Below are 25,057 nucleotides of genomic sequence, written 5' to 3' on the forward strand. Positions count from 1 at the left end.
CGCGCGAATCTAATATTTAGACAAATTGAGTATATGTAGTGTAACTCGACTTAAAAAGAAAACATTTGTGAAACATATATGATTTCTGAGACACATTTGAATGCTTAAAACCATTAACAAATAGACACTTTTAGAATTCATACTATGTATGTACATACAATGGGTACGATATTCCGACTATTCAGACATCTGGACAATAGTCTGGAACGAAAAACGATGGACCTAGTGGAAAACTTTCGTCGTATCAAGGGAACGTTAAATAAAAAATTTCATTGATTTTAAACAATGTCCTGTGTCCCCAACCAATCGATTTATCTCGACAAAACAAGCAGGCTTTTTCATATATGTCTTCGTTTTATTATTTTTTAGTTTATTTGGGTCGATTGCAATACGTTTTGACTGATTAACGAGAGTTCAAAGTTGTCGTTGAGAGCTTCCTTGGGTATATAAACCTTTAATTTGAACACATTCATTCAAAAAGTACACACATAAATCAATTTGCGATATATAAATAAGCTTTTTAATTAATCATTTTGTACAAGATTTGAAATCGTATCGTGAAATTGGTTTTGAAATTATTTCACTGCTTCCCGGCATGTTGAGGGTTTCTGATTTACAATTGTTATTCATTTGAAAGGTACTTACTTTTATATATATACGTATATAAAAAGGCAAAGAAGATCCCTATCATGTCTATAATAGTCTGTAGAAGAAAAGCTTTCGTCTATTGTGCTCTTACAAAAATATTTTCGGATTCAACGTAGGCAGTAATTTAATTCATTGTTCACTGGTATACATTTCCAATGGGCAAAACAATTTATCGAGCATCAAAACACCTGTCATTCGCTACAAATGGTCAATTTTAATAACCATATATTTTAATAACGGCGAACAAGTGCAATTTCAATACGCATTGAATTTACGCATCTGCTCAGACGCTCGCCCGTCTTCGGGAAAACCTTGAATTTCCCATTATGGAAATGGTAATTTTTATCACCTTTATATGCCACACTGTTTACGGTAATGCTTATAAGCAATAAAAACGACGATAATTAACTTAATAAATATTAATTGTGCGTTGGCACCTTTATTGAACTTTTTCCGACCGCTTTATACGAAAATAATAATGGCGTAAATTTCAAATTTAAAAATTATACAGAAACTTACCTATATCTGAATATGTATTATACAGATAATATGATGGCGATTCTCTACGACTTTTTTTTATGAAATTTCAACCGGTGAAATGTAATGTATATTATATCTGTTATTGTCACTCGTGCATGTCTGACTCACTCTCGTTGCGGTCCGTTTTCTTGATGATATAATGAAGGTATCAGATGGCTCTGCGACCGCAAATTTGATAGATTGACTAACCTAACCTTTCCGAATGTTATCTGGCCCGTCAGACGTGAGAAAGAACCTCATTCCATCCGTCTGTCAAACACCATAAGAAGATATCCCACGTAGATTTCCCACAACCGTTGTTGAACTTGGCGCCGTGCATAAATACAATCGCTTCAATAGCACCTGAATTTAATAAGCAATTACCTCCACAGTTGAAATGATGCACATTTAGATCCCCCTCACTCCCCCCTTTTCTCATTTTTCACATATTCTGATTTGCTTTTATAATATTTAATGATACGTTGACGCGGCGGCCGTTAAAGTGTCTGCTCCAAGTGTTTCTTATTCTAATGAATCCGTCGTCGCATCTTCACTGCGCTTTTTTTAATTGCCTATCCGTTATTGTAAACTCTTTTATATATTTATTATATTGGTATGGGATGTGTCTATGTATATTTTATTCAATTATTATTGATGTACATTTGAATAATTTAATCATTCCAACTGTGATTTTCATACGTTTGTTTGTTAATACGCGGTAATTGTAAACTATAATATGTAATAAAATTAACATAATATGAAATGCAAATGAAAATTTTCTGCTACTTTTGTATAATATAACATTAAACATTTACATACTTACTAAGTATGTACATACATATACGTATGAGATATTGATTGATATTAACTGTAAGCTTGCGGTTTATATTACTGTTAAAAGCTTTAATGAATAATATGATATGTTTATTGACTTCCATTACAAAGATTGACATATTTTATATGCATTATCTATGTATTTTAAAATTTGCACTGCAAATGTTAGTGATACATTTTATTAAGTACTCAAAATTAGAGACGAAAATTTCAGTGTTATTATTTTTGAAAAATCATCGTAGTACAATTCGATACGGTCCGTTTGCGATTTTCCCACGATTATAAAACACTACAATTATAAATGCACACGAATATATGTATGTACTTACGTACCGGTTCTTCTTCAGTATGAATAAATAAATTACGATTTTCCCACACAAAATTTTACAAATTTGGCAAAAGTCAAATTATACACAGCTTTCGCTGACTCGTTAGATTTAAATCAATCTCCTCAACTAACTATTAGGTTAATCTCTTTGAAACTTTAAGCTTCGATGAAGATTAGCGTGGCCGTGTGTATTTTTTTATCCAATTTTGATTCCTGAACGTAAGCACGAAGCCGTTTAAAAATGCTTCAGTAACTCAACACGTCGATCGATAAAATTTTGAATACGAATGCTTTTAGCCTTGAAAACGATGTTCTTGCAACAAAATGAGCGATCGTATCACACAATGTGATGGGCAAAGTTCACGATATTGCTATGAACTTTGAGGCAGTAATTCCGAGTTCATGATAGATGCGCAAAAGTACGAAACAAAGGAATCCTTCTTCGGCATGAGAAGCTCGTAACAATTATGCAATGTTCATTTCCTGTTTAAAGAAGTTCACTGTGAATCCTGGAAACGGATCGTTTTTAACTCATAATAGCTTTAAATGCCCTGTTTCACATAGTCCAAATGTGTTTATGTAGTATTCAACTATGGACTCGGTAAAGTAGTCACACATAACTGCCAGATTTTTCCCATTCATTTTCATTTCCACTCTTAAATGGGGCAAAATTATCTATGTACATACATATATCCTCCTTATATGAATATCCATAAACTAATAACTGAAATTAGAAACAGTATCTTACAGATTACAGAGGCTATTTGATTAAATTGTGAAAATATATGCATATATGTATGTATGTATTGTTTGTTTAGAACTACTGTCTTTCTTTAAATTATATATACACTGTACTCTTTATGATTATGCGGGCTAATGCTAGGAAGTATAGAACTGGATAATTGAAAATCACGGATAATCCGAACTATCAATGTTTAATATCGTTTCCATTGTTAGAGTGAGTGTTGTTTGTAATTGTTAAATTAAATGATTTTTATATATTAATAATGAAAAAAAATTAAAAATTTGACAATAGAAACGATATTTGCATCAGTCTGCATTGAAATCCCGAATCCAACATTTTCCAATCATTTAAAATTTTCCATTAATCTCCACATTTCCGATTTATCACTTGCCTCCATCTCTTCACAATTTGGTAAATATATTTTCACGTTAGGAAAAATCTTTCTCTTGATCAAACCAGTGTTACTGATTTTACTTTCGACCAAGATTTTGCTATTCCGTGTATAGCATCCAGTACTCATTTTTTTTTCCAAAAATTGATCATGTCATCAGCTTCCTCAGCAAAAGTTAAGAAGACCGGCACGGTAAAGTCGTTTCATTGATGATATGATATCTTGGTCCATAGGTTGAATTAGACTTGTAACATTATGCGGTAAAAATCATAAGAACAAAAATCAAAAAAAAATGTTTGTAAAAGATTTGAATTGAATGCAAAAAAAGTAATTGAATAAATAACTGAACATACGTATCTAACGAAAAAATCCCACTGGTCAACCAATGCTGTAAATCTACTCATTATTACGTATTCTCATTCATACATAATTAAGTTAAAAGAAAAAAATGAATTAATTTCAAGCACGGATAATCCGCCCCCGGATAATCGAGAACACTCTGTATACATACATATGTATATTGGACAGTATTGAGTTGCTAATATTTTACATTCAATGGCTTTTAAGGTGTTCGGCTCAACCTGGGAAACAATTATTAAATGCATACAAATATTATTTTTTAACAATACAAATTATTAATAATATTATGTTAATCTTAAAATATCAAACAAAAATCAATATAATTTTTATACACAGAAAGGATTGATGAGAATGCTTAAGTGCATACATATTTAGCTGCAGATGCTATTTACCAAAAGTCTGTTCTAAATGATAGATTTCCTTTCAAATTCAGTTTATTAAAAAATGGATCAAATATTAGAACCCTTTCAAATGCATTCAATTCGTTCTTACCTGAAAAAATTGTATTAAATATGTACATATGTATATTTGAATTCGAGATTTCACTATCTCATAAAGAAATTTATATGTACATAATAGTTTCACTTACATTGGTCAACGGGCTTGGATTTTGAAAGATTGTATAATATAATATAAGAAACAGACAAAACAGACAGTATCCGTTTATGATATTATAGTCTACGTAAAAATTGAAAAATTCTTGTATAATCGACTTGCCTCGAATTCAATCAAGCCACGTGGTAAATTGGGCGCGTAATATCACTCCCCAGTTCGATCACATCGGGCCCCAAATCGTAACCCACATAGTAAAAATGCGCCCGAATCTGTGTCACGAGAAGCCTAAAGAAGTAAAAAAAAAGCACAATACGAGCACATAATATTCACCGAGTCAAACTTTCACGCGACTATCTCCGTCTCCCGTTCCACACGATTCGTTTGGTATCTGTCGGTCCTCGTCTGCCACCAGATAGCCTCAGGCTCCGTCTTCTCGGGTTGTTTGCTGCCGGCTTGCATAACGGTTCCCCGCGTATCATACGCCGTGAAGTCGTAATTTATTCGGCTCTTAGAATATTATCAGTGTTGGACGCAGGTTGTTAGTGGTCTGACGCAACTAGACGCACACAGCGAAGACAGAACCTGCCACATTCTTCTGGTTTGTCAAGCCGGTGATATGGAATGAAAAAAATTAATAATAATTGAACACACATGCGAGCTCCTCCAGCACAAATATAATACATATATACTAGTGCTTCTCAATCTGTAGTATGCAAAAGATTTGAAGCAGTGCTGTGTGAGCAAGGAAACAAGTATTGAGAACTACATATAGATATATTATTTTTATTTTATTTATTGAAAAATCAACAGACAACAAGATGTAGAAATGCATAAAAATAAAGAGTAAATATATAATATATATAACATCCGAGTCCAATTACAGATTTTTACAAAGATAAACAAATGAAAAAGATAAATACAAAAAAAAAAAACAAATGAAAAGGAAATTAATGAAAGCTATAACATGACTAAATAGCACATTGCATAACTAAACTAAAGTGTTAAAATATTGGAAAAAGGTTATAAACTAGAATATAAGAAGAAATGGATCAATCGGTCAAAATTCTTGGTTCTTAGTCCTGATTTGATGTAGTAAGAAAATACCGAACAGATCAACCTCATTCAGCTCCCCGTTAAACGTACGATAAACACGCTGCAGATAAGAATATTTTTGGGAATTGGTATTGAAAGGATTAAGTGAAAAGAGTGCAACGTGTCTAGAATACCTAACTGGGATTCTGAAAACAACCTTACTAAGTAAATCAGAACGATCAAGGAAACCATTTATGAGTCTGCAAAATTTTTTATGTTCCGATTGATTAGTTGATGTTCTTCATGACTTATATACGTATGTACATAGCAGCAAACTTGATGGTGTATTTGAAACTTTATAAAATGATTTTAAAAGGTGCATATTTTCCTGAATCAAACGATTCCTTTGAATGGATTAGAAATCCTTTCCTCGCCAGTGCTCAAATTTTGCCAAATTAATCTAAACGTAAAAAGAAAAAGTTTCGTTTAGAATTGAGAAGAAAATAATCTTACATGGGAATAGTAATGTTGTAATTTGTTATTAGTTTAATACATGTTCCAAGTTGTGTTTTGGTGGATTTTGGTTTGAATTTGATATTTGGATTGAACGTTGCGCCAAATAATGCCAACAACGAAGAAAAACAACCGTTTATGGTGATGACTTCTTGGAATGAAAATTTAAACACGTAAAATTGACTTGTAATTTATTTATTTATTTTTTAAAATAGAAACAGATAGAAATTCAATATTTTTTCAAAACATTGACATCAAAAAAGTTTTTACGTATTTATTTATCCATTATAAATTAACCCCGACCATAGGTGCCACCCAATATACACTACTATACACTACCTATACAACACCCTAAGAACAAACTATACCCTACCCAAGGCGATAACTACATACATATGATCAAACTTTTGTACTAAAAAGTACCAAATACCATCATAATTCGAAATACGAGTTGAAACACTATGCGAAAACCCCTTCCAACTCAACTATTCCACTGCGGAAGCCACCATATCAGCTCCGTCATATGCAGATGTTCCTCTTCCCAATTCATCGAACAAAATATAAGAGTTGATGCAGTGCGCCTCAATATTGCTGCTGCTTCATTAAATTCAACCAGGAAGGTCGATTTTCCCGAATTAGATCGTCGTCATCATCGCTCAGTCTTGCAAATATCCCTGACGATGACAGCCAAATTGGACTCTCCAAAGGCTACAAGTTTAAGAATCACTGATATGCTACTAAAAAACAACCTACAATTAATGTCTAGGTTCAACAATCGAGCTAGGTTTGATTGATACTGGGATGTGTGTGCTCTTTAATCGATCCGTCTATCGCACGAGATGATAGGAAAATTGATTCGTTTAGTATTATATTATACTGTTAATGTAATTAAACGTTTGCAATTAAATTATGTGAATGTGGCACATACATATATATGTATGTGGCGTAAGTTTGGCTTTTAACAACTCTTGTCAGGGCCACACAAAGCGATATGTCATAAATTATTTTACGTATGCCTATAAAATATTAGGCAATCTTTAGGTTGGATTATTGTATTTAAAAACGCGCTCGTGCCTTAATAAGAAATATTTAGATATGTACATATTTTGTAAGAATGTAATCTGATATGTATGTTACGGTTTTGTATTTAAAAAAAAATAGGTTGAATACTCTGAATGATTCGTATTTTGTCCTCATTAAATGCTTAATTGAAAGATTCCAAAGTATGTAGGTGTATCGAATTTTAATTAAATAGTCTCGACATAAGATTTTCAACGTGATAAAGAAAGTACCTGTAGTACTGGTTTAAGAATAATATGAGTTTACGTGTATGATAATCATTTTATCTTTAAAATATTCGTATACACACATACCTACATAAATACGTATAATCCTAGACATAATAATAAAATATGTAATTATTATTCAAATTTATTTTATTTGACGTTTTTTTATTATTAGAAGCATTCAAAGTAGCACATCATTTCATCATGGTTACTACTTACTTATTTGAGCTATTTTTATTTGAAAATATTAATTTAAATGAAAACACATGTATGTATGTATGTATATTCTGTCCTGAAAATATACAAATATAATTAAAAGTGATTCATGAACTCAAAAAAATCAACAGCTCATTTAAAAGAAAGCTCGTTGATGAATTTTCTCAGATTATGTAGGGAAAAACCATGTCACAAAATGACACAACACTTTTTAGACATTTCTCATCAATGATTCACATGTGCATACACACATATATTGGTATTACATATTATCTATTTCAATAAAGAATACAACAGCATTTTTATATATTCCGAATTCACAACTGCGATCTATGAAACGCAAGCTTTTATCAAAAACTGATACGTTTTTGAGACGAAAGTCAAAATTAGTAAATAGTAAAAACGTTTTTGAAATAAGTAACAAATTTGTGAATGTTTGTCCTTTCAATAAGACAGTTTTAGACCCTCGCAACACCAAATACACAATCTCCTAGAAAATCAAACATAGCCCATTATTATATAATACAAACTTTAAAAGCCTCTTATTATACATAATTCAATATTATTATAGCACCATGTCTGGTCAAAGCTGCAGGCTGTTGACTACATAAATATGTATGTAGAACTTGCTTGATTATTTATATATGTAATTTAATAAACAGGGTTGTGAAGTCGGAGTCGGGGTCGTCAAAAATCAAACGAAAAATTACATTAAAAAACAAATGAACTTTTTTATATTACATGTTTAAAATCGAAGTTGAAACTTCCATAATGCATCCTCGTCAACACCTTTGATTTTGCAAAACCCGTGTGTGTATGTGTCAACAGCAACATTTGCTTTTAGCAATGCTAAAACCATGTACTTATGTATATGTACATATGTAAAAAAAATAACAAATTTTAACATGTGAATTTAGAGATGACTATTCATTTAAGCTGAGTTCCCTCATTTTATCTATCCTCAAGTGCGTATGGTCAATAGTTTAAAGAATGTTTTCTTTCGAAGTTTTGGGTGGTTTTAGATAAAAAGCCAATAAATTTCATTAAACGTGTCTTTTAAGTTTTGAATGTGCTCAGATTACTATTCGATTGTGAGAACGAGAGTCTGCTCACAATATTTGGAATACAACATTTTATAAGAAATTTTAGTCAAAATATTTTTTAATTGTACTCGAAAAACAATGTTTATATCAATTAAAGTGCCAGGGCGGCGACCTGGGTAAAAAATAAGTACCAGGGCGGCGACCTGGCCCGACTACACCACTGTCAATAATGATTATATGAAGTTGGTAAAACGTCGATTGGAGTTGGTCAGCATTCAAAGGGTTAAAGTAGCTATCGGAGCTAGAGTTGAGGATTTTTATTATAACTCCAAAGCAAGTTCTATCTCGTGTTATGGTCATCTACAGCGTGTTTTACTTTTAGCTTTCCCTATAATTAAACTGTACATTTTTTTTTAATTGCTTTTTATTATTACGAAATTATGTTCATAATACATTTTATATCTATTTTAATAGCTACTGATCTACTGATCATTTTCTATTTTACAATTTAATTTAATTTGGTTAGTAATCATAGTATTATATTATTCTAATGTTAATGTACAGCATAATAGGAAAATGAGCTCAAAAACCTATTTACAATTCTTATAAATACTCATAATACATCTAATACATAATATTAGTTAAAGACTCTCTAAAGTCGATGACCTAAAGCAGGTTGTGTTTAGGTAATCTGTGTTTATACCTGAAGGGTATAGACATTTTGTTGTAATCACCGAGACTCTTCACAAGTGAGTTAGTATGGTTATTAGTGATTCTGTCATAGAATCTACTGGTTAGTTTGTTAGTAATGTCTGTAACAAACGGAATATTATATATGGCATGCAGTTTTTTCAAGTTAGTATATATGGGTGTAATATAAATTATTTTTAGAGATTTATTTTGTATTACTTGGAGCTTGGAAATGTCAGTATTCGAGGTTTTATTCCATATATGTAGGTGCAGCATAGGTTAATAATGGTATTCAACTGTACATACATGAATGGTAGAAAGTATATGTATTTAATTGTTCTTCTTTTTCCTTGTTTCAGGAGTTGTTCTCCCAGTTGCAATTCAGCCGAGAGCGTGCCCTGCCAGCAGATGAGGTGAGGCGCGCCCTAGCAGCACCTTTTTGCGGCCAACGTCGCTTCCGGTTAGGCTGCATGGCGGATGCTGCAGAATGCTTCGAGAATATTCTGTTAAGGTTGCACGCGCACGTCGCGCATCCCCCGCACGAACATCCAGAGGAAGCTTGTCGTGCACCACACTGCGTGCCACACCGGAAGTTCTCCATGGCTCTGGTAGAACAGAGCGTCTGTGCAGCTTGCGGTGCCACTTCGGAACCTCTGCCCTTCACGCAGGTTCGTGCCTAATTTAATTTGTATCAATTTCACAATGATAAATTAGCATGTGACTACTGCACCCACCCACTTGTTCTAATCTTGCAAAATGATTGCTCAAAGCCCTTGTCGCGACCCGATTTCGCAATGAGTTTGTAATTAATCTCGAGCATGTTCGCAAAGTAACGCAACCTTAATAGGTTGATTTCTTGGATGACAAACACCATTTTTTCCACATTTTTTTTTTGCTATTGTAAAGGCTTTCGAATATAAAATCGAATACATTCAAGTATCTAAAGCTTAGATTCTTGAATTTAATCTATGTGTCAAGAGTTTTTTATATATAGGCAGACATAAAATTTTAATACCTACCTTTGATAATGCCATATAAAATCCTGATACGATTGAAAAATAATTAAAGTTTATCTCTTGCACATTTAATTGTCGAAGATAAAGCTTTATTTGAAAAAACCTTAAATCATTATTTCTATAAATTCATGGAGAATACTGAAAAATATCTTTATAATTTTAGAGGCTTAGAACTCTTGATTTATTATAATATATCAAATAATCAGTCAAAATAATCCTATTATTTTTTATATATTGGCTCATAAATCTGTACAGCTTTTGGCATTTAGTCTTGATTATACTTTTCTATTGTGAAACGTAAGTAATCTTATGATAATTTTATATTGAACTATAAAGTGGCAGATCTTAATGATCAATACAAATATTTAAATCATTCAAATAATTGATTTTCCTTATATAGAGTCTGCAATCTTCATTTAAAAGTCAATTGAACGTATGTTAATATTTGCTAAAGCACTCTTTTATGTAAAAACATTACGCACATTTACCGCCTACACACTTTGACCATAACATGAAGAGTCAAATGAATTACGATTACGTTCACTAGATTAATGCCACAAATTAAACAATATTTTATACTTTGCATATTTTAATAAATAAATAAATATATATAGAGTTTAATAATAATCTGAAATATATAAATATATTATGCACAGTCTTCAGAGTATTATTGTAAGCCTCAACCGCTTATGATTTATGTAATCGCAACACCAACGTGTTGTATAATATTTTGAAGGCATTACAGTTTTTTTATGCAGGATTGAGATAATTGATTGCTTTTTTAATTCACTTGAGAATATTTATTGTAAGCTTGACGAAGATTATCACTATTTTTATTGTTGAAATAGTGTTATTTGAGGCTTGAAAAAAATTGAGAAAGAAACAAAACGCCCATACGAACAGTAGCAAATGTGCTCTCTGTTTTCGACTGACACATGCGTGGTTAGCACGCGTGTAATCGGAATAATTTATCGTGCTTTAAATTACTATCATACCTGAACTCAAAATTTATCGACATATTCTAACAGTACTCGTGATTGCTCAATTCAGTCTCGCATACTTGGTGTTAAACCCTTTTCGCGTGCATACAAGCCATGGATCTAGTTCGTTTTTGAGGCTGCAGTTCAAGTTTGCAAACCAGACACACTGTCAGACCTCTTAAATTTAAATTTAACCCACGCTCTCTAATAAACCGGACACCGGTGTGTCTTTTCAAATGAAAGAGGGACTCCGAGGACTCCCACAGATTGGCGCGTGGTGTAAAGTCGCCCACACACCCTCAACGACGACCGGATGGCGCCAATATTTAGAACCATTTAAGGTTCGGTCCGACTTTCGTTGACACTTGTCGACTCTCTAGCCGGAGGCAAATCTACCGAAAATTTACAATCGACGTAAAAGACATCGATACGTTAATTTGGGAGCAATAAACAATGAAGGGCCCGGCGGATATGTCCCAAGAACCATGACGCACCGTGAAATTTGATGGTTGTGAAGAATTTCCATTGGTTAACTTGCACTGTCTTTTTTTTAAAAACAAAATGTATATTTTAACATAATGCCATTACAGGTTTTACCCCTGAGCGACACCTATGGTATGAAACAGGGCCGTGACTCGGAGTTCAGCCGCCTGTGTGCAAACTTAAATCGGCCGGTCTTTAATTTTATCAGCATTTGAATAAATCATATTAATTCGGAATATAGTGTTGAACAGTTTAATCAATAAAAATTAACCAGAAAAACAGACTGAAAACAAAAACGTTTAGTTCTGAACAGGACCAGACGACAAGAGAGACTGAACGTTTTCAAGTTAATTCATGAAAATATAGTGTACCTCGAATCCCACATCTAGGACATTGTTTTTTCGACGACCAACCAATACTCAACATCCATGAAAAAATGCATCTGGTCTAGTCTTAAAGATAATAGAACATAAAAGACCTAGACTAGCTCTATGCGGACCGAAACTATGTACATATATCTGCTAACCCGTTTCCCCGAATTATAATTTGGGTGTGTTAGAAGTTGCAGCTTGCAATAGCAATCCACAAGTATACAACAAGACAACCAAAATTTAAAAATTTCGATGTCTTGTTTTGTATTTTTTAAGGAATATAATTTTTTCGACTCATTTCTTTCGGCCGCCTTTATATTTCGGCAGCTTGTGTGCGTTGCACACATTTGTACATATGGTAGGTGCGGCCCTAGTATGAAACTTGCATATATATAAATTTATAAATTATTTATCATATTCAAATAGTGGTGACGAATAGTAGGTAGGATGGTTTTGCCGTTTTCACGGTGAAATCAGATAAATTGGCAAACTCTGGAGTTGCAAGTAGCCAAGTCTGGCCAGCAGCACTGCAGAAATACTCCGAATAAATTATTTTCAATTGAGGTCAAATCAGATCTCAAACCCGGGGCCTCTCGGTGGTTAACATTAACGCAACCACCGAGCTATTCCGTCTTCAAGTTGGCCAATCGCCTTTGGAAACATTTGGTTGAGTGAGTGTAGGATGATGACAAATATTATCAAGCTTTAAAAAGCCCGACACGTACATATGTACATATGTAGATTTTTGTCATCGCCTTACACTGAAACTATCAATCGAAAAAAAATCATTAACCAACAAAGAATACTAGTGGGCTTAATGTTGAAGCTTGAATTTGAATAAATCAATAAATTTGAAGGAGTTTATCAAAATTGAGACGTTGTTTGAATTAAAAAAGTTATTAAGAATATTTATATTTTTTAAGTATACAAATATTAATAAAAACAAAAAAGGAATTATTTCTTAATTACTAACTATGACAAATTCAAAAGTATTAACGGTTGTGTTGAAGAAGCATTCATGTTATTGTTAAAAAAATCATATATGAGCTCAAATGATTAACATTAAAAAGTTTCAAATATAATATTGTGTACATATATAAATTTATAATTTCTATCTCTTGGTAAAAGTGCACCATAATAATGATCAAGTGTCAATGATATTCTTGGAAATTAAACGTTGATTTCTTAAACATTTTTAGTAACCACTGACTCAAATTACCAAGATAGTAATTCTTAGAATTTAAGCTGGAGTGCAACATAGTTTATATATTCTTAGTTAAAACTAGGAAATCCTCTGTGAAAGCATCAATTGCGCATGCATGACTTGGTCAATAAAACTCCAGCATTCAACTTTTAAATCATCTCGCCTTTCATCTAAAAGTTCTATCGTTCGAAATTCCCCAGTACGTTTTCTAGTCACGTAGGAATGTCGGCGTATATGTAGTGTGTGTCTAGTATTTTGCACCCAAGACTTCTGACAAAGGCATTTAGTAAACACTGAAGTAAGAGTGACTTACCTTGAATTTTAACATTTGCACGTCGATGGTGGGCGATCGGCAATCGGTGCTATGTCATACTTTATGTTGCAGCATACATATATTATGTATATACTCTTGTATGGTAAATTAACCCATCTCAAGCGTGCTCATAATGTACATTTTTGATGTTGGCTTGATCGAGTTTGTATTCTATTTTCAGATGGTTCACTACGTATCGGCATCGGCTTTGACGACACAAGCTCGCCAGAATGGAGGCACTTTATCGCCCAACAACGGCCAATGTGCAGATAACTTTGGAGATTTATTGAAGAGGGCTGGTGGAATGGGAGATGTTCGCGATTGTCCGGTAAATATGCGTATATTTTTATTGCTTTCCGTTTGAGTGTCATCATAAATGACAAGGATTGATTTATTTTATAGATTTGATTCCATATATGATATTAATGTACTTGTCTATGTATTGCTTCCTGGAACTTTTTCCTTCTTATGTCTCCGACTATAATTTTTTTCAATATTAGTTGTCTAAAATTGAAGCAACATATTTTTATTTTATCTTTAATTTATACCAAGAAGGCCCGAGAGGTACCCTCAATGCGCCTTCCTGGTCAGAAACATTGTGCATTTTGATACAAATATTATATAAAGTAAATACATATCAATTAACATCCACAGAGACATCTATGTTCAAATTTGTAAATTTGCAGCATTTTAAACAATTCAGCGAATTCAGTGAATACATATCAATCAACATCCACAGATACATTTATGGTCAAATTTGTTAATTTGCAGCATTTTATACAATTCAGTGAAATTCGATATTTTGCGATAAAATGGGTAAGGTTGCCAATTTGTTGGAACCGTTTCAATGACAATCAGATAATTGGTGAACTCTGATAGGAATCGATCGACCTGGAGTCACAAATCCAAAGTCTGGCCACCAGAATCCAGTGGGATTTGAACCCCTGACTATTCTGTTCAAAGCATTATATCTAACCTAAACATTATAACCTAACCTAACCACTAGTCTATTCTGCTATTAATATTTAGGATAGAATTATTATAAAAACTGATCTTATGATTAATTCGAATCATGCGTTACCTCATTTCTTCTGTTTTTGTTCGATATTCATATTTCTATCCAAGTGTGTTTGCATCTGCATAATATAACCTTCTATAAATAGTTGCTTTTGTCTTTTACAGAATTCCTGTGGAGCAAAAACGCAAATCTGCCGCTCTCTTATGAATAAACCAGAGATAGTTTCGATTGGAGTAGTGTGGGATTCGGAAAGACCTACGCTCGAGCACATAATGGACGTCTTCGGCACAGTAGGAACTACGTTACACTTGCAAGATATATTTCACACTGTCGTCGATCAACAGTGGGCTGGTGTAACGGCTCATAATCTCGTTGGAGTGGTCACCTATTATGGAAAACACTATTCGACGTTCTTTTTCCATACAAAACTTCGTCTGTGGATCTATTTCGACGATGCTACTGTGAAAGAAGTTGGGCCAAGATGGGAGCAGGTCGTTGAAAAGTGTCGCAAAGGAAGATATCAACCTTTACTATTATTGTATGCGACACCGAATGGTACGCCATGCAGCACGGAAAATGCTCCCAAAACTATTATACCATATCCGAATCTTACTCCAGCAAATGGAACAACTCAAAGTGTCTTCAGACGATCTGTTACTCCAAGTCCGGAAAAGCCAATTGTAGGAAATACTCGTCGTGCCATCACTCCCAATCCAGACAATCATATATACACTCAAAATAGGCCACCCATTCCTAGAGCGTATAACGAATACCAAAATCTTTCCATTATTCAAGATAATTTGTTCAACAAGCAAATCTGTCTCGATAGTGATATGATCGATGGTCCTAAGGATAAAGAACCAGATTATATAAGTAGAAAAACTGTCGAAAGTGTATTAAATGCTCAAAATGCAAAGAAGCAACAAATGCAATTGCATAGAAGTTTGAGCACAGGATCAACTTCAGCAAATTCAGGTGACGGTATAGTTATACCCGATCATTTGAACGTTCCCCGTAGAAGGGATTCTGGAAATTGGAGTGGCGACAGAAATAGCACGTCGTCGTCGTCTTCCACAACAATGGAAAATCCGTATTTATACCTTGTTGGCAAAATGCAACCGAGAAATGGTAGTGTACCTAGCAGTCCGACAAGAAAAGGCGAACTTTCCAGTGGAAGCAGTGGGCGTTATGATGCAGGCTACGATTCATACTCACTCTCGTCTACTGACAGTCTACCACTTCAACAAGGCCTAAAGCACAATTTGCAACTTGCACAAATTCCCGAATATCAGCCTCATGTGAAAGCTTTTGGCAAACCTATGATGACGCAAGACGATTGCGGTAGACTTTGCATGGAAGCTGATCAACTGCTGGATAAGTCAAGGCAAACGGAAGATGCTAATGATTTAGAGACAGCTTTAGTTTTATGCAATGCAGCAGCTACAAAAGCTAGGGCAGCTATGGATGCTCCTTATAATAATCCTCACATGATGACATTTGCACGTATGAAACATAATACGTGTATTATGAGAGCCAGAAGTCTCCACAGAAGGATGTTACAGGAGCAAGGTTTTGGAGAAAAAGACTCTTGTGTGCCGGATGTTAGGCACACGAGAGAAGGTAGCAATTCTAGCGCAAGGCATTCTCGTCAAAATTCTCGAGATAAATCTAATCATTCTCGACAAAATAGTAAAGAAATGCTAGCTACGACCATTCCAGCTGTTGAAAAGGTGTGTCCAAGCAATAAAAATATTGAAATATACGCAACTTTACCTAAAAAGAAATCTTCAGTGAAAAAATCTCCTCAACCTGCTAGTACTATTGAAGATGAGGAATATATGATTTATGATAGGCCTAGCAGGGAAAGTCGAAGTATATTCAGTAGGAATAAAAATAAAGATGACGACAGAGCGAAAGAAAAGAGATCTAGAAGTGAAGATAGAAGTAAACTTACTAAAGAAATGTCTTTGGCACTTGATACATTGGCCAATGCTAAAGATACATTAAAAAGAGAAAAAGGAAAGGACGATAAAGATGACAAAAAAGGCGATAAAGATGCTAAACCTGGCAAAAAACAACATAAAATCAGAAGGAAATTACTTATGGGTGGATTAATTAGAAGAAAAAATAGGTCTATGCCAGACCTCACGGAAGGAAATGCAGATGATAATAATAAACCTCTTGTTGATATCAAACCTTTGAGTTCTGTGGATGACAGTGGCTTAGGCTTAAAAGGGATGGATAAGAATCTAAGTGGTATGAGTGGATATTTATCTGAAGGTCATTTGGAATATTCGGGTGGTGGAAGTACAAATCCCAACTTAGAAAGAAGCAAACTGATGAGGAAAAGCTTCCATGGAAGTGCAGGGAAAATGCTTACAATTGCTAAAGTTCCTCCACCACCTCCATTACGAACTACCTCTCAACTTAGCGGAAATAAGCAAGGAATTGATGACAATAATGATGGAATTGATCGGCCGCAATATCCACTTCCAACCGAAATACAAAATAATAACTATTACCACCAGCAAAATTATAATTTCAATCCGGAGAAGAAGCAAAATATGGACAATATTGTAAATAATTATGATCATGAACCGCAATCGTTACCATTTTTACCATCCTATAATGAAAACAATGTTGGTAAAAATTATACACAACCTCAAAGATTAAACGAAATAAACCAATGCTTCAACAATGGTATGATATATGAAACTTGTAATACTGTAAACCCAAGCTTGGCAACTAATAGCTATCATACGGTAGTAACGAAAGCGGATATTCACCAGGAGAGGAGTCCTATGAAACAGGAAGCTATGAACGTATTTCCCATATCACAAAACCATGCTCAAAGTCTACCAAATGCATTTAATGATGATGTGGATGAAGTTGACTGTGCCGCTGTGCGTATGTCTAATTTAGAATTACCTCCGTACCCTAGTCCACCAAATTCTTCTGTTCATTCTCGTCAAGCTAGTGAAGAATTTCCTCCTCCACCACCGCCACTTGATAATACTAATCAAGATGATGAGAAAAATCAGAACAGTTTGAATGAGGCACAAAATCCTCCTGCTACTGGATTACTGGCTCAATTACAACAAAAAAGGCAACAGATTCTATCTTCTGATATGAACTCTAAGAAAAATGTTGGCGACGAGGCTCCAAGATCCACTGGTGAAACTTGGCTTAAAGAGCTACAAGCTAAGCAAGCTGCTCTTAAATTGAAGAAAAATGCTATCATAGAGGCGCCTAGACCTCCGAATGGTTTGCATGAAATGAATTTAAGAATTCCGTATGGAAATATAATTAAAAATCCATCTCAAATATTTGGAATGTTCAGTAACAATAGCAGTTCCATCGAAAGTGAAAATGTCAATTTGGTTAAAAATTTAGCATCAAAATTTGAATTTGCTAAAGCTGTACCAAATACCGACATTCAGAACGGTATCAAAACGGGCAGAGCCTCTCCTTACACTGCTCAAAATGAGATGAAAATTAATACCAATGGAATTTCAAATTACAATAATCCTCAAACGACCCCTGATAATATGAATACATATGTGTCCGAAAGTTATCGACGGTCGTCTGAGTCATCCATTGATAAACAGCAAATCGAGGAAGAAATGCGTGAAGTAGAAATGGTCAATGCCGCTGTTAATCGACGGCTTGGCCAAAAACTACTACATAGTTGTTCCACAGATACATTGAACAGCATCGAAGCAAAAGTCGATAATATTTTACGGACAAAGAAAAAATCAGTTTCATTTTGCGATCAAGTGATTTTAGTAGCGACTGCAGAAGATCAGGAAGACGATGCGTATATTCCTAATCCGATTTTGGAGAGAGTACTCAAATCAAGTTTGAACAAAACTGAAACAACTACTCTACCGCTGCAGGGCGAAAGGCCGTCGCTAAAACGCCAGGATTCAATTGAAAGTCAAAAATCCATTATGTCTACTACATCCCAAAATTCTATCTTGATGGATAATAGTATTCAACCCGAGTATGTGAAGATTCATAACAGCTCTTCTGTTTATCAGCATGTACCAAGTCCTCAAGGAATTGCTAACAATGGCGATATAAATAAGTCGATTGATACCACACATCACACATTACAGGCACCCGCACAACCCCCCAGATCATTAAACAGCACCCCATATCAATATATTAGTAATAATCAAACACCTTCAAGCATTTACCAATCACCCCCTATTCCAATGCAACAAAACAATGCATTATCAAATCAACGGCAAGTGCCTAAAGTAGCGAATCAAAGCCAACTCTACCAACACACAAATTATCAAAATAACTATCCTAATAATTATCAAAATAATCAACAATATTCTCAAACTTCCCCTAGCAATCAACCATCTTATCCTCAAACAGCTCAATATTCAATTCAACAAAATAATAGTCTGCCAAAACAAGTTCCCAATACTTATTCAACTTCTACCAATAATTATCAACAGAAGCAAAACTCAATGTATTTCCCTGTTAATCGCACACAGCCTACTTATCAAGGAAATAATATTACTTCTACAAATTATAACAATACAACTCCATATCAAACAAATGCAAATTCACCTTATCAACACGTTCCAACCGCGACACCTCAATTACCTCAAGTAAACGAAAATTTCAATCAAAACTATGATATGGATCGGAACACAAACATAAAATACAATTCAAACATTAGCAATCACAAAAACGAAACTTATCAAACGAATTCGACACCCTCGTATAACGCTAACCAGCAAGCATCGTATAATCCGTACCAGAAAGTTCCTCAGCTGCATCAAGAACCTCAACCGAATCATCTAGTTAACACCAATGCGAATATGTCTTCGTTGTATCAAAGGATTCCGCAACTTTACAACGGTGAAGTTCCATCGGCGAATAATCCGTATCAAAAGGTTCCTCAAATTAACCCCGAACAAAACAAGATGTATCCTCAATTCAATCCGCAGCTGGAAACTAGGAATTCGCAGTACTCGTATCAGCAAGGATATGCAGCTGAAAATTTGAACGGAAGTGTACACAGCAATTCACCGTATCAAAGCGTCCCATCTGCAACTTCACCGTATATGCCGATACCTAAGCAACAGCAGCAACAGCAACAGCAACAGCAACAGCAACAGCAACAGCAGCAGCAGCAGCAGCAGCAGCAGCAACAACAACAGCAGAAGAAATCGGTTTCATTCGAACCTGGAACGAAAGGAGGTGCTGATTCTCCAATACCCAAAATGAATCCAATGGTGAATGGGTCAACGGGGATGAATGGTGTAAATATGAATAGCCATTATAATAATAGTATTAATAATTGCATTAATGGCAATAGCTATGTGCCCAGTGTAAATAATGTGAATAATAGTTTAAGCAGTAATAGTTCAAATAATAGTAATAATCCAATAGGAAAATTGCTGTGTAATTTATGCAGGAAAAAAGTTGTAAACTCACCGGCCGCATACTGCGTCGATTGTGATTTTTACATGTCGCGGTTTAAGCCCCGGACTTGAGTGTTTCAAATTACTTAAAAAATCATCGAGTACAAATATATTTTTATACGCGTCTAGCAATTAATGAAGTGTTTATGATGTAAATGAATACAGTAACGCTAACTTGCTAGTCTAATATAATAATTATGTAAATTTATTAATATGTATAAGTATACTTTATGAGTTAAGCACTTTTACATCGCAACTCTGTATTAATTTGTAAATGTTATAATTTTTTATTTAATAGTTATATTAAATGTTGCCAGATTAGAATGATGTTGTTACGACGTATTAATAATATTTATATTCGGCTTAAAATAATGAAATTTGAGTCGTTTCATGTATTTGTGATATGAAAGTGCATAGCGAGATAAGTAAATCTGTGCATGATCTCAATGTTATTTATAATAATATGTTATATTTTGATATTTTTATAAAAAGTGAAATTGATATTTTATATGTGAATGTATGTACATTAATTACTTTGTAAATGATTATTTTTTCTTAATAAAGAGATTTCAATTAATAAATTTCATTTGTTTTGATTTTATTATCTTTCTATATACACAAATACAATTAAAAATATATATTCAACTACTGTATATGTATTTTAAAATCTTATTTCATTTCACTATTTCAGATATTTATTTTTTTTATTTATTTATTTACAAATTTGCCATAGTGACTTTACAGATCAACTCCAAGTCATCACTATGGCTACATAAAAAGAAAATTAATTATTATTATATATTAATTAAAAAAAAAAACAAATATAAAATATAAAAATACAAAATTGTAACAACATGAAATATAAAAATATAAAAAATATGTTGATACTTCATTTAATCATTTTTTAAAGTACATAGGTATGTATGCAAATATAAAAAAATCTGCTGAGGTAAATAATTATGTCCCTGTTATGAACAAAGGAATGAGTAAGTATAATATTTATTTATTTATAGTATCGAATAATCTAATTAAATTATTCGAAAATATTAATTTTTGAGACTGGCTTAAAATCAAAGTTAGTGGCTCGGATTAATTAAATTAATATATCATAATACACTTTTTATACAAGTTATGACATAAAATGATCTCATAATACATATATCTTAAAAACGATATACAAGGGTTATAAGGTTTAAAGAAAAACATTTAATAAATAATGGATTGAGCTTATGAGAACTATAGTTAAAAAACATCAAATTTTCAAAAAATTCAAAACAAAAATAATAAGACATGCATACAATTATGTATGCATGATATACATATTAAAACAATAAATTGATTTAAAAATTGGTAATTGAATTAAATGTCTAGTCATATTTTTTTGTGAATAGTCAAAATTTTTTATGAATAATAAACGACAACATTAAGGCATTGTTACTCAAAAAAGTACTCATGGAAAAGTTTGTGTATTACTGCATTAATTTAAATTAAAATAGTACAATTTTATTTAACGGAACTATTTCAAACTATTTCATCAAAAAAATTACCAACATGAAAACAGCTTTAACAATTAAAAAACTATAAGGGAAATGCTTTAGTTTTTGGTCGGCAGCCCAAATGTACTGGAGTGCTACAAAACAGGTAATGAACAAAGCGTGCCAGTAAAAAAAACTAGTAAATCTATATTAAAATTATATTTTTAATAATAATAATACAGATAATATAAAAACTACAATATTTATTAAACATTAATGACTCTCTTCGGGTTTAATTTGAAAGCTAACACCTTAATGTTTGCATACATTGTAATTTACGGGGCGTGCCACTAGGTGGCACACGTGGCATATGTTGCTACTAGGGAGTCCAATTTATCGTAATTTCCGTTTACCGGTAATGCAATATTTTTTTTACCAATAACCGGTTTACCGATAAATTACCAGATTTCTCGGATCTCAAAAATAAATTACTTTTTTTGCTAAATATTAAATGTATACACTATCGTTCAATAGTTGTGATGTAATTTTTCAGTTTTATTTAATTTTTTCAAAAAAGTCATTTGGGTAGGTTCCTTTTCCAAACTGACTTCAGTTTTATTTCTAAAAGCTAAAAGAAGCCCTTCTTTTACAGAGAACACACTTTTAGTCATAGATGGAACTAATGCAATATCATCATTGGAATCTTAATCTATAGCGATTGGCGCAGTTAAAAATCATTAAAAGTCAAATTAATTAATGGAAACGTTATGAATTTATATATGTATGTAAAAAAATAAACTAATGCTTAAAGTTAAAATAATTTAGGTAAATGTTCAAGTAAAATTCTGAATACCTTCTGAACAATCAGTTCAATACCTTCTGAACAATCAGAATCACTTTCTTATAACGAAAGGTTGAAAAGAATGAATCTCACTACACTGGAGATGAAAAGTATAAAAGGCGACTTTTTTCGAAGTTTTTAAAATATTAATCATCATTATAACAGAAAACTGCCCAAATATTGCTCGAAACTGCTCAAATCTCGTAAAAAAAGCATTTGCTGAGCAATGTTTTGGCAGTTTTCTGTACGGCAATTTTCCTATGCGACGAATTTTCGTGCGACATGAGATCCACGCGGGCGATTTTCGTAGCGGCGGTTGTCCTGGTAGTGATTCACATTTGAGATGTAATCTGTTTACCTATTAAATGTAGAGATTATAGCCCTGGTTTATTCTAAAACTCTATAAATACTTATAGGGCTAAGATGAAGAAGCAAATCTGTGGTTGATTCATTGTTTTATTAATATTTACTATATTTCTGTGTTTTTATTACATTACCATGCGGTGTTCACTTTAATAGACATTTAAATACTTTCTTTTATATTAATATATTTTTTTCGCTCTATTTATTTTTTATTGTATTTTTATTATGTATTAGCTGAACCCGGATTGCGTTGCTATGCCACAATAACGCATGCAATTCCCGTTCCCGTTTTTCCCGTTCCCGAGTTAACATCCAGCGTTTTGGTTCATACTTCTCGACGTATTTCAATAAGTTAATGTTTCAGTTTCAAATTGATTCTTAATAATCAAATTCAATTACGATTTAAAAATGAAAATTAAAAATGATTTGTCGGAAAAACGCATGTGTAATTATTCAATTGTTTGTCTTTTTTATCTTCACAACGCAGATCGCGACGCGAAAACATTTGAAATTATTGCGTTCGAATCGGCGCCTATGAATCGAAAAAAAAATCGAATGTGTTGATTACGAACCAACGAACGGAGGTTACATATATGCATATATACATACATACATATATGCAAAGTCTCTTTCGAAATTATATATTAGATTAATTTGAAACTGACACATTCACTTATTGAAACACATCGAGAAACGGGAACGGGAATTGCATGCGTTATTGTGGCATTGCAACGCATGCCTAGTTTTAAGTATAAATAAAATAAAATGGTAGCTTAAGAGGGCTGTACACCCGAAACCTTTAATTTGTTGCCGTTTCTTTCTTCGATATAATATTGAGTGAATGTATATATTGAGTGAATGCGACAATATATACCAATATACATATTGAATGAATGCGACAGTTGCGCTTCGACTAGATAATACGTATTTTAAATCGACAAAAGCGAGGTTTCGTATTTTCCGATTTTTTAAATTTTTTAAAATAATTTCATCATCGGTATGAGAAATATATTTTCTATGCACCTGTGCGCGTATTTTTTTTTAAATTGACCGTTAAATAAGCACGCTGGACTCTTTTCGTGGGTGTAAAAAAGAGGCGATTTTATAGATGTTTGGCGGCTCCTAGCTCCTATAAAAAATAACTAATCAAAAAAATAAAACGATAGATTCATCATAATGGTGGATATTCATAGCATATTAAAAAAATAATTTCTTTAGTGCCATAATTGAGGAAGGGAGAAGTCTAATACGTTTGTATGGACAAGGCGCTGGTGACCAGCCCTCTTAACAATACATACATAGCCAGCAGTTTGGCTTAGTGGTAGCGTATATATTTAGCATCACTGAGGTCAAAGGTTCGAGTCCTCGCCACTGCTGGTTAGATTTGGGGGTTTTGTGACTCCAAATCGATCGTTTCTCTATCAGAGTTTGCCAATTTTATCTGATCATTGCTGAAACGGTTCCTGAAAATTGGTATTAGATCTAATCCTGTTGTCACAAAATCTGCCTGTGTATAATTTGTAATAATTATACACAGTAATCGGAAATCTATAGATATCTCTATCGACATCTCTATAATTTCGTATTTATTGTATGTATAAAAATTGTATACAAAAAAAATCTAAAAATAATCCATAGATGTCACTATGATTATTATTTCTGATTAATTGTTATATGCTATATATTCTGATTGTATATGTATGTATTACTGTATTTCTGATTCCTGATTGTTTATGAATTCTGTATTTCGTTAACGTACACCCGTCGCATTGGAGCAAATCTGTAATGGCGAGTGTGTATTGATTTTTATTTTTTATTTATTTTTTATTTTACATATATACCAGGAAGGCCTTACAGGTAAATCCCAATGCGCCTTCCTGGCCAATAACAAATACAAATGCAGCATTTTTATTATAAGTCGTTGAATTGCGAGACACTGAAAAAACTCGCAAATTAACGAGACATCTATGAATTGTACATAAATTGTTATTGTACATCAATCAAATTTCAAATAGTGGTGACATAGTAGGTAGGAAGGATTTTTAGCCAATTTTTTTTTTCCGGGAACCGTTTCAACAATGAAATCAGAGAAAATTGGCAAACTCTGATAGGAAACGATCAACCTGGAGTCACAAATCCAGGTCTGACCAACAGCATACTCTGAAAAATTCATTTTCATTCAGGGATTGAACCCGGCACCTTCTTGATGGTAAGCAGAAGCTTAACGTCCGAGCTATGCTGCTGGCTGATTTGTGACAATAAAATAAAATAACAAGTACAAACAGTATTCTGAAATATCCTCGCGATAACCATGGCCGTGAATCGTGGCGTTACGGTCGCACGTCGCAAGAACGACACGCGGGGTCGAGAGGAGAGGGAGCGAGGGCAA

General features: G+C 33.3%; 1 protein-coding gene across 5 annotated transcripts in view; it reads left to right on the top strand.

Moving 5' to 3' along the window:
* The window catches only part of ec (ubiquitin specific peptidase echinus), a 107,211-nt gene extending 86,653 nt beyond the window's left edge, over positions 1-20,558 (top strand). For all 5 annotated transcript variants that reach the window (XM_077433814.1, XM_077433813.1, XM_077433815.1 and 2 more), the window contains 3 exons: positions 9,520-9,828; positions 13,709-13,855; positions 14,710-20,558. In XM_077433814.1, the coding sequence (XP_077289940.1) occupies positions 9,520-9,828; positions 13,709-13,855; positions 14,710-20,061 (5,808 nt within the window). In that variant the 3' untranslated portion in view covers positions 20,062-20,558. The remainder of the gene's footprint in view (positions 1-9,519; positions 9,829-13,708; positions 13,856-14,709) is intronic.
* Positions 20,559-25,057: the final 4,499 nt, after the last annotated feature.

The sequence above is a fragment of the Arctopsyche grandis genome, chromosome 6, assembly GCF_051622035.1.
Source record: "Arctopsyche grandis isolate Sample6627 chromosome 6, ASM5162203v2, whole genome shotgun sequence".
NCBI lineage: Eukaryota > Metazoa > Arthropoda > Insecta > Trichoptera > Hydropsychidae > Arctopsyche > Arctopsyche grandis.